General features: G+C 35.1%; 1 protein-coding gene across 1 annotated transcript; it reads right to left on the bottom strand.

Moving 5' to 3' along the window:
• Nucleotides 1–2,489: 2,489 nt before the first annotated feature.
• LOC137959533 (uncharacterized) lies at nt 2,490–3,153 on the bottom strand. The gene is made up of 2 exons (XM_068806895.1): nt 2,959–3,153; nt 2,490–2,876 (listed from the first exon to the last, which is right to left on the bottom strand). The coding sequence occupies exons 1-2, from the start codon at nt 3,151–3,153 to the stop codon at nt 2,490–2,492; spliced, it is 582 nt and encodes a 193-aa protein (XP_068662996.1).
• Between the last annotated feature and the right edge of the window lie 9,187 nt (nt 3,154–12,340).

Below are 12,340 nucleotides of genomic sequence, written 5' to 3'. Positions count from 1 at the left end.
TAATATTTCACCTAGAATTATGTATAATTTTTAAAATTAATTATTGATGAAATTATTTCACCAAGAATTATTTTAAAATTAATCCAAAGATAATTTTTAATTAAATTAAGATATATTTTTAAAATTTTAAAAAATTCTCAAATATTTTTTGTTATTAATTTTTATCAAAAATTATTTTTTCAGTATAAGTTAAAAAATTTATTTTAAAAAAAATTAATATAATTTTTTTGCCACATGGCATGTGTATCCACTTGCGACATGCATGCAAGTTGTGCACGTGTGGTACTCGATGCTTGAAAACTGCACATGCCTGGTATGTATGCCCAGCGTGCTACACATGTATGGTGTGCATGGCTAGCGTGCTGCCCACATGTGGCGTGTGAGGCCTGGGCGCTATGTATGCATGGCCTACACGCAGTCCACCTAGCTCACTCTTGGCCTACCTGCAGCCCACCCCCTGTATTGGCTCAAGTGGCATCTCAAGAAAGGATGAATTGAGATTTAAAATTAAAAATATAACGTTCATATTAGGTGTAGTCAAAATAAATGAGAAGGAAAATTAAAGCAAATGCACATAACATACGAGACAATGATTTTTTCTTCTCAACATTCTCCTATTGGTAGTCAGCGTCCAAGAACCCTTGCCCGAGAAAATTCCTCTAATTGTTCTTCTTAGATTCTAGGGTTGAAGGAAAAAAGTAGGAGAAAGGAGGAGGAAAGGAGAAAAGAGTGTTTAGGAGAGCAAGCTAGGCACGTGACGCAAAAAAAGAAATGGATAAAGTGAGGAATTAGAGCACAAATTTTAGTATCCTTCCCCTTAGTTTGATACTTATAGTTTTAGGATAGAAATCCTAGACCATGAATAAAAACAAAGGAACATAAAATCTATCATAATTACAATTCATTCCACTCACTTACTTAACCACAACAGATGCCACACATACTATTTCAACACTCCCCCTCAAGTTGGTGCAAAGACATCAAATCCCGAGCTTGGTACATGTAGTTTAGAGGGAACTTTTGGGAATAGTTTTTTTTAAAATATCTGCTAACTGGTTCTTGGAAGGAACATATTGCATGGATATCACACATGTTTGCAATTTTTCTCAAATAAAATGACAATTGATTTTAATGTGCTTCGTTCTTTCATGAAAAATCGGATTGGTTCCAATGTGAATGGTTGCCTAAACATGATATAGGCTATTCTAAAGGATTTACAATTGTAAAACATTTATATGCATTCAGTTAAAACATGCTTTTGAAATATTTCTTGGCCTAAAGCTCCATACATAATTGTATTTAAGAATCAAAGTTTGGGTGCCCATCTTCTTATATATCTAGAGTTCTTGAGATATTTTAATGATGTTCAGAATCTAGTCTCAAATATTTGTTTGTGTATTTTGTGTAAGTTCTTCTTCACAACAACAATCTTCAATGCCTTTTTACGTCGGGCCGTGACTTAGCAACTTGATTGATCATTCTTTTGTCTTGAAATTTTGCCATAGACCTTATAATATTTTATGCTGGAATATTTGTCTAAAATACAGTAATAATATCATTAGTAACACATATTAACGTTACACATTTTATCATCATCAAAATAATGGAGACCAACATAATTTTATCATCGATCTAACATATTCTAGGAAGACACAACCATTGATAATTGGTATATGTAATGCATCTCTTAACATAGATTAAAAGCTAGAAAGCTTGACTCATTTGAATTTTTATCAATTTGAGTTAACATGGAATCTTTGGTGAATCGTGACCTAGTTATAAAATCACTAACCAACTAATAAACAGGTATATAAATGTTCTTAAAGAAGTTAGAAATACATGATCGGCATTGTATTTTTTCATATATAACAAACTAATGAAAAAATATTCATAAGTACTAAAAATTTAGATAATTTATGAATACAGTCTTGATAGATGTTTGTATTTCTAAATATGGCTAACTAGGTATTATTATTCCATAAATGTTCTTGTAATTCAAATTTTATGAACAATTAAGGTAACATCGGCTAGAGAATAGTGACAAATAGTTATGGTGGAAGAAGAAGATGACTTCATAATTGGGAAACAAAATCAAAAAGCAATTGAGGATCATGTTGTCTTTTTTTATTATTTATTTTAAATTTTAAAAAAATAAATTTATATTGCTAATATACCCTCTAATTTTTGGGATACGTTGACTACATTTAGAATTTGGTCATATGTAGAATAATGGCATCTGATCAACGACATTTTTGGGTAAACGACAGCTTAGAAGACCATATGTGAGAATTACTCTAAAACATTATACATTTAATCTTCAAATTTTAACATACTCACATACCATAAAGAATATTGACTCATCAAAAAGTGGCTTTTTAAAATATTTTATTGAACAAATTTAACTGCAAAGATTCTCATAAGTTGAATGAAGAATTTAGAAGGGAAACTCTTGTCTTCATTAAACACTTGAACAGGCAGTCCAATCCATCTTAAACTGGTCTTATGCTTACTTCCAATGCTTCCAATTGTTTCTGAGCATATTTTGCCTCTTCTATGCCCTTGTGTTTGGGTGACTTGTGACCCCGAAGTGAACTGAGATAGGCCTCTACTCCTGCCATTTCGTTCATCGTCTCTGCTTCCCCTTTACTTGCCACTCGCCCTGTGCCCATCCATTTCGAGACCGGTGGCTTCCTCCTTGTCACTGACCTTGAAAAGAAAATGGACAAAAGAGATTCCAAGAAGGTAAGGGTGACTGACGTTGCTTCTGTAAGTGCATTTGCAACCGAAGTGTGGGAGCACGAGGTTGACTTGACTGCATTTGTCTTCAAGTCTTTGATGTGCTTCACAATCTGCCTCTTCATCTTCTTTCTGAATGACTGGAAAGCATTAGTTTTACTTTCCATATCTGATTATCCACCTGATCTTCGTCGAAGAGCTGACTGGATATCGTTAACATACTTTCATCTCGGCCATTACATCCCTTGTCATTCCAATCACATCCAGTAGCCTAAGCGATTCATCCAACTCTTCTTCCACCCTGTTCTTGTGGTGGACTTGTTGAGTGTTCTGCATTTGGAGACACTCATGAGCAGATTGGTACAAATCTCTGACGCTACACAGATATCTGTACAACTTCTCCACTGTAGGAGCCATGCCAGATGACTGCAATCTATCAAGAATTGGAGAAGAGATGGGTTAGAAACAGTGAAGAGCCTTCCAAATTGGAACTCCTTATATGGCTAGTTGATGCATGTTCTGGGAGACAAACAGATGGAATCTGGTTTGCCACTAGAGAGAAGGTTTCTTCATAATCAAATAGAGAGATAATAATATACATACCGATTTCATTTTTCCCATTAGAGAGAAGGTTTCTTGATAATCAATTCCATAGCATTGAGTATAACCTTTTGCAACAATTCGATCCTTCAGTCGTGCAATTGACCTATCCGGATTATGTTTGACAGTATAAACCCACTTGGAACCAACAAGTTTTTTACCTGTGGGAAGAGGAACCAGTGACTATGTAAGACTGTCATTAAGGGCCTTCATTTCTTCATCCATTGCTGCCTCCACCCTGGATGTTGAAGAGCCTCCTGATAGGACTGTGGAACAAATATGGAGGAAATAGAAGAAAGAAACTGACAACATAAAGGTGAGAGGTGATGATGAGACAATAATTTGAAATGGGATGAGAAGTAGAAGGTCCATCACATGAAAAAGGTTCTTTCCTTATAGCAATAGGACGAGTATCATATAGACGGCATAAAATAATTGGTGATGAAGGACTTACCTATGTTGGATCAGGTAACTCGGCAGATGTGGTGTTGGCCACTTGCTATGGACGTTGAATAATCTCTGTATCACGAGGCACAACCAGTCGAGGGGAACCTAGTACCAAGGACAGACCAGGAGGAGCGCCATCAGAATAAAATGAGGAGTCTTCAAAAAATATTACATCCTTGGATACAAATAAACGTTGAAGAGTATGACGATAACAAACATAACCCTTTTGTGTGTGAGAGTATCCCAAAAAGATACACTTGATAGATTTAGGATCAAGTTTGTTGTGTCTAGGTAATGAATTATGAACAAAACATTGACATCCGAAGACTTTCAAAGGTAATGACAACGGATCATCATTTGGTAATAATCTAGATTAAGGAGATTTATTACCAAGAACTGTAGATGGTAGACGATTTATAAGAAAGCAAGCCATAAGGATTGCATGAAGCCAATAAAAGTATGAAACTTTCATGGCATATAATAAACCTCGAGCTACCTCAAGAATATGACGATTTTTACGTTCGACTACACCGTTTTGTTGAGGAGTGTAGGTGCATGATGTTTGATGGATAATGCCATTTTCTTGACAAAAAGAGTCAAGGTCTTTGGAAACATATTCTTTGGCATTATCATACCGGAGAATTTATATTTTCTGACCTAATTGTGTGACTACCATAGAATGAAATGACTTAAAAATGAATGGTATATCAGAATGCTCCTTAAAAATAAACAACCAAGTTGTACGAGTGAAATCATAAAAAAATGTAATAAAATATTTTTGTTGAGAAATATTGGAGACACTCAAGGGCCCCCAAACATCAGTATGAATTAATGAAAATGGAGTAACACTTTTGACTGTTGGACGAGGAGAGTATTTACTCCATTGTTGTTTACTCAATTGACAAACCTCACAATGAAATTTTGACTCTACTTTAAGAGAAGGAAATATATAATGAAGAGAATGTGCAGATGGATGTCCCAACCAATTGTGCCATAACCGTGTCTCATTTTCAGTTGTAGAAACCATATTTATTTTGGCACGTCCAAGTATCAAAGCCCCCCTTTTTCATGGCATCCACCAATCACCTACTTCGTTATAAGATCATAAAAGACACAAGAAGTATGAGAGAAGGTAACAGAGCAATTAAAATATTTTGTCAACTGACTAACAGATAATAGATTAAATGGGAAAGTAGGAGCGAAAAGAATATCAGTGAGCGAAAGTGATGGGGTGACAGAAGTGGAACCTTTCCCTTGACTTTGGTTTGAGAACCGTCAACTATGGTAACAAACTTGTGTGAAAGACTCGGAGATAGAGAATGTAATAAATTTTTGTTACCTGTAAGATACTCTGAGGCTCCTGGGTCAATAATCCAGGATGAAGATGAGGCAGATAGCATACCTGAAGCGGTAGTGGCAGCAGTATTTGCAGAGGAACTAGGAGAAGAACCCAATATTGTCTTCATTTTCTGAAATAGCTCATACTCTTCATCAGTAAAAAATGTATGTGATGTTGATTTTGTGGGTTGTTCTTCTTTTTTATCACTTATAATGGCTTGATTAGCCCTTGACTGTCCATTAGCTTTATAGTATATTATTTATAATGGCTATATTGTCCACAGTAAGTGCATGCCCTGTAATTGCACTGATCTATAGTGTGACCAAATCTTTTACAATGAGTACATTCTTTCCCATTTGTTCTGCCAACACCAGTCCATCCACCTCTTCCTCGGCCTCGGCCTCGGCCACGGTCAGATGATGATCCTCTATAATCGGAATACATAGCGGATGATACGTCAGTAGTGGAGGAAGAAGTGCCAGAAATACGAAGTACTGTTGCGCATACATCGTCAAACTTGGGGACAACAAAAGCACTCAAAAGTTGACTCTTGGCAATATCAAGCCTGGGTTTAACATTTGCAAGACATAGTAGTGATTAAAGCTTCCTTTTTTTTGTCATGGATAGAAATATTTGTGGTTGAAGGCTGAGCTAACTTCCACTCTTGAAGAAATCCTCTAAAGCGGGCCAAGTACTCATGGATATTTTTACCTTGTTTAGTATTCAACATTCTTTGAAGAATATCATATGGTCTATGTAGAGTATCTGGGCATGAGTACAGTTTAGCACATGTCTCCCAAATTTGTTTAGCAGTGTCAAGATGAATAAAATTGTTGGAAACATATTCTTCCAAGCTATTGATTAGCCAACTAATAACCAAAGTATCAATTTTCAACCATTTGTTATAAAAAATATCATCTTCATCAATAGGTGGTCCTTGGGTGGTGAGGTGACCAAGTAGGTCTTTTGTTATAAGGAACCTCCGAACCGATGTGGACCAACTTATAAAATTTGATACCCCACATAAGGGTATGGTGGTCATTCTCTGTATATCACCTTTGATATTCATATTCTCTTCATCCATGATAGGCCCTTCTTCAAAAAAATTCTAATAATAACACTAAGTAGTACTTCTTCAATCAACTCGATGTATGGGAAATTTTAGCATTGATTCTAAATTATTATTCTGATTTTTTTTCCTCTAATTCCACTCATAAGAGACTCAATAACAATCTTCTATATTAGGGAACAGTTATCCCACAAAAAAAAATTCCAAAAATCTGATCATGGACTGGTCCCGGTAAACAGAATTTCCCATCTGACAAAACTATTTTGATATCTCCTTCTAGATAGAGAGGCATGCATATCCATAATATAATAAGATTAAAGCATTTATGTACTCATGCTTAAATCATCTTCTAAATTCTGAAACCACTACCATGAAAAGAAGAAAAAAAATTGAACACTTATCTCTCGACTTGTGTTCTTCATTCATAAAATAGCCTTGTTGAAGAGGTGTTGATCTTCACTTCTTTAGAGCATTTCTTTGACGAGGGATCCTAAATATAATGATCTAATACCATGTTGAATTTAGGATCCCTTATCCATAATTCTGAGCAAGAGAAAAAAGAAAGAAAAAGAAGAACCGGGAAGAAGAACTCTCGGGTAGAGAGAAGAAACAATAAAGGAGAAAAAAGAAGTTGCGCCAAGCAAAAATAGAGGGAGAGATTAACTCGAGAATGAGATGTGTAACTTGATAAATTCCAAACTACAACTCCTCTATTTATAGTAGAGGAGGAGGTAGAGTCCTTATATAATTAAGCTTTCAATCCTAATTACAGGCTAACTCTAACTCTATAAGATAAGTCTATCCAAACCAATCTACTAGAAGACTAATATGAGTTGAACTAGGACTTTCTTCATTCATGTGAATATAAGGGAGAAGGCCAGCTCGTGGCCTTATCCTTGTAGGTCCCTCATGATCTTCCAGCTCATCTTGATAAGGTTGACATCTCATGAGATATAATTTTTGGCCACTTGCATCCTCAACATGCTTGTGGCCTGCACACCCACCACACTTAAAGGATGTTGGGATCAGTTAGAAGTCCCTTTCCTATAAAATTCCACCAAGCTATTATTAGGGGGTTATACTAGTGGAATTTCCCAAACATGGATTTTGGGGTTCATTTCTGGTGCGTGAAATAATGTTATATTTATTATAGTTTTCAAAATTACCTGCGCACATGAACTCTAAGATTTTCATTTTGCTGTGATCTTATATCTTTTTTGTTTACGAGGAAAAATGGGAGAGAGAAAACTCACAAGTTTGTACCTGAAAAAAAAAAAAAAATTTGAACATCCAAAATGGGAATGCACAAATGCTGGGAGAGATAATTCCAAAAAGTATCTGTGATTTTTAAGGATAGGCAAAAAGTGGGTTGTTTGGCTCTGGTAAATATCCAACCAGTTGAGAATTTAATTTTTTCTACTCCCCCTCATTTTTTGCCACTTGCATCCTCAACATGTTTGTGGCATGCACACCCACCACACTTAAAGCATGTTGGGATCAGTTAGAAGTCCCTTTCCTATAAAATTCCACCAAGCTATTATTAGGGGGTTGTACTAGTGGAATTTCCTAAACATGGATTTTGCTGATCATTTTTAGTGCGTGAAATAATTTTCCAATTATTATAGTTTTCAAAATTACTTGAACACATGAACTCTAAAATTTTCATTTTGTTGTGATCTTATATCCTTTTTGTTTACGAGGAAAAATGAGATAGTGAAAACCAACAAGTTTGGACCTAAAAAAAAAAAAAATTGAACATCCAAAATGGAAATGCACAAATGCTGGGAGAGATAATTCTAAAAAGTATCTGTGATTTTTAAGGATAGGCAAAAAGTGGGTTGTTTGGCTCTGGTAAATATCCAACCACTTGAGAATATAATTTTTTCTACTCCCCCTAATTTTTGGCCACTTGCATCCTCAACATGCTTGTGGCATGCACACCCACCACACTTAAAGTATGTTGGGATCAATTTGAAGTCCCTTTCCTATAAAATTCCACCAAACTATTATTAGGGGGTTGTACTAGTGGAATTTCCCAAACATGGATTTTGGGGTGCATTTTTAGTGCGTGAAAGAATTTTCTATTTATTATAGTTTTTAAAATTACCTGCACACATGAACTCTAAAATTTTCAAGTTGTAGCGATCTTATATCTTTTTTGTTTACGAGGAAAAACGGGAGAGTGAAAACTCCCAAGTTTGGACCTGAAAAAAAAAAAAAATTTGAACATCCAAAATGGGAATGCACAAATGCTGGGAGAGATAATTCCAAAAAGTATATGTGATTTTTAAGGATAGGCAAAAAGTGGGTTGTTTGGCTCTGGTAAATATCCAACCAGTTGAGAATTTAATTTTTTCTACTCCCCCTAATTTTTGGCCACTTGCATCCTCAACATGCTTGTGGCATGCACACCCACCACACTTAAAGCATGTTGGGATCAGTTAGAAGTCCCTTTCCTATAAAATTCAACCAAGCTATTATTAGGGGGTTGTACTAGTGGAATTTCCCAAACATGGATTTTCGGGTTCATTTTTAGTACGTGAAATAATTTTCTATTTAATATAGTTTTCAAAATTACCTACACACATGCTCTAAAATTTTTATTTTTGTTGCGATCTTATAGCTTTTTTTTTTTACGTGGAAAAATGGGAGAGTGAAAACTCACAAGTTTGGACATGAAAAAAAAAAAAAAAATTTGAACATCCAAAATGGGAGTGCACAAATGCTGGGAGAGATAATTCCAAAAAGTATCTGTGATTTTTAAGGATAGGCAAAAAGTGGGTTGTTTGGCTCTGGTAAATATCCAACCAGTTGAGAATTTAATTTTTTCTACTCCCCCTAATTTTTGGCCACTTGCATCCTCAACATGCTTGTGGCATGCACACCCACCACACTTAAAGCATGTTGGGATCAGTTAGAAGTCCCTTTCCTATAAAATTCCACCAAGCTATTATTAGGGGGTTGTACTAGTGGAATTTCCTAAACATGGATTTTGCTGATCATTTTTAGTGCGTGAAATAATTTTCCAATTATTATAGTTTTCAAAATTACTTGAACACATGAACTCTAAAATTTTCATTTTGTTGTGATCTTATATCCTTTTTGTTTACGAGGAAAAATGAGATAGTGAAAACCAACAAGTTTGGACCTAAAAAAAAAAAAAATTGAACATCCAAAATGGAAATGCACAAATGCTGGGAGAGATAATTCTAAAAAGTATCTGTGATTTTTAAGGATAGGAAAAAAGTGGGTTGTTTGGCTCTGGTAAATATCCAACCACTTGAGAATATAATTTTTTCTACTCCCCCTAATTTTTGGCCACTTGCATCCTCAACATGCTTGTGGCATGCACACCCACCACACTTAAAGTATGTTGGGATCAATTTGAAGTCCCTTTCCTATAAAATTCCACCAAACTATTATTAGGGGGTTGTACTAGTGGAATTTCCCAAACATGGATTTTGGGGTGCATTTTTAGTGCGTGAAAGAATTTTCTATTTATTATAGTTTTTAAAATTACCTACACACATGAACTCTAAAATTTTCAAGTTGTAGCGATCTTATATCTTTTTTGTTTACGAGGAAAAACGGGAGAGTGAAAACTCCCAAGTTTGGACCTGAAAAAAAAAAAAAATTTGAACATCCAAAATGGGAATGCACAAATGCTGGGAGAGATAATTCCAAAAAGTATCTGTGATTTTTAAGGATAGGCAAAAAGTGGGTTGTTTGGCTCTGGTAAATATCCAACCAGTTGAGAATTTAATTTTTTCTACTCCCCCTAATTTTTGGCCACTTGCATCCTCAACATGCTTGTGGCATGCACACCCACCACACTTAAAGCATGTTGGGATCAGTTAGAAGTCCCTTTCCTATAAAATTCAACCAAGCTATTATTAGGGGGTTGTACTAGTGGAATTTCCCAAACATGGATTTTCGGGTTCATTTTTAGTACGTGAAATAATTTTCTATTTAATATAGTTTTCAAAATTACCTACACACATGCTCTAAAATTTTTATTTTTGTCGCGATCTTATAGCTTTTTTTTTTTACGTGGAAAAATGGGAGAGTGAAAACTCAAAAGTTTGGACATGAAAAAAAAAAAAAAAATTTGAACATCCAAAATGGGAATGCACAAATGCTGGGAGAGATAATTCCAAAAAGTATCTGTGATTTTTAAGGATAGGCAAAAAGTGGGTTGTTTGGCTCTGGTAAATATCCAACCAGTTGAGAATTTAATTTTTTCTACTCCCCCTAATTTTTGGCCACTTGCATCCTCAACATGCTTGTGGCATGCACACCCACCACACTTAAAGCATGTTGGGATCAGTTAGAAGTCCCTTTCCTATAAAATTCCACCAAGCTATTATTAGGGGGTTGTACTAGTGGAATTTCCTAAACATGGATTTTGCTGTTCATTTTTAGTGCGTGAAATAATTTTCCATTTATTATAGTTTTCAAAATTACTTGAACACATGAACTCTAAAATTTTTATTTTGTTGTGATCTTATATCCTTTTTGTTTACGAGGAATAATGAGCGAGTGAAAACCCACAAGTTCGGACCTAAAAAAAAAAAAAAATTGAACATCCAAAATGGAAATGCACAAATGCTGGGAGAGATAATTCTAAAAAGTATCTGTGATTTTTAAGGATAGGCAAAAAGTGGGTTGTTTGGCTCTGGTAAATATCCAACCAGTTGAGAATTTAATTTTTTCTACTCCCCCTAACTTTTGGGCACTTGCATCCTCAACATGCTTGTGGCATGCACACCCTCCATACTTAAAGCATGCTGGGATCAGTTAGAAGTCCCTTTCCTATAAAATTCCACCAAGCTATTATTAGGGGGTTATACTAGTGGAATTTCCCAAACATGGATTTTGTGGTTCATTTTTAGTGCTTGAAATAATTTTATATTTATTATAGTTTTCAAAATTACCTGCGCAAATGTACTTTAAAATTTTCATTTTGTTGTGATGTTATATCTTTTTTGTTTACGAGGAAAAATGGGAGAGTGAAAACTCACAAGTTTTGACCTGAGAAAAATAAATAAATTTGAACATCCAAAATGCGAATGCACAAATGCTGGGAGAGATAATTCCAAAAAGTATCTGTGATTTTTAAGGAAAGGCAAAAAGTGGGTTGTTTGGCTCTGGTAAATATCCAACCACTTGAGAATTTAATTTTTTCTACTCCCCCTAATTTTTGGCCACTTGCTTCCTCAACCAGCTTGTGGCATGCACACCCACCACACTTAAAGCATGTTGGGATCAGTTAGAAGTCCCTTTCCTATAAAATTCCACCAAGCTATTATTAGGGGGTTGTACTAGTGGAATTTCCTAAACATGGATTTTGGGGTTCATTTTTAGTGCGTGAAATAATTTTCTATTTATTATAGTTTTCAAAATTACCTGCACACATGAACTCTAAAATTTTGAATTTGTAGCGATCTTATATCTTTTTTATTTACGAGGAAAAATGGGAGAGTGAAAACTACCAAGTTTGGACCTGAAAAAAAAAAAATTTTGAACATCCAAAATGGGAATGCACAAATGCTGGGAGAGATAATTCCAAAAAGTATCTGTGATTTTTAAGGATAGGCAAAAAGTGGGTTGTTTGGCTCTGGTAAATATCCAACCAGTTGAGAATTTAATTTTTTCTACTCCCCCTAATTTTTGGCCACTTGCATCCTCAACATGCTTGTGGCATGCACACCCACCACACTTAAAGCATGTTGGGATCAGTTAGAAGTCCCTTTCCTATAAAATTCCACCAAGCTATTATTAGGGGGTTGTACTAGTGGAATTTCCTAAACATGGATTTTGCTGTTCATTTTTAGTGCGTGAAATAATTTTTTATTTATTATAGTTTTCAAAATTACCTGCACACATGAACTCTCAATTTTTCATTTTGTAGCGGCCTTATATATTTTTTGTTTACGAGGAAAATTGGGACAGTGAAAACTCACAAGTTCGGACCTGAAAAAAAAAGTAATTGAACATCCAAAATGGGAATGCACAAATGCTGGGAGAGATAATTCCAAAAAGTATCTCTGATTTTTAAGGATGGGCAAAGAGTGGGTTGTTTGGCTCTGGTAAATATCCAACCACTTGAGAATTTAATTTTTTCTACTCCCCCTAATTTTTTGCCACTT

The sequence above is a fragment of the Aristolochia californica genome, unplaced genomic scaffold, assembly GCF_029961685.1.
Source record: "Aristolochia californica isolate CCGP_79_NKW_82.1479 unplaced genomic scaffold, dmAriCali1.0.hap1 SCAF_3, whole genome shotgun sequence".
Classification (NCBI taxonomy): domain Eukaryota; kingdom Viridiplantae; phylum Streptophyta; class Magnoliopsida; order Piperales; family Aristolochiaceae; genus Aristolochia; species Aristolochia californica.
This window is presented reverse-complemented; position numbering and strand designations above follow the sequence as displayed.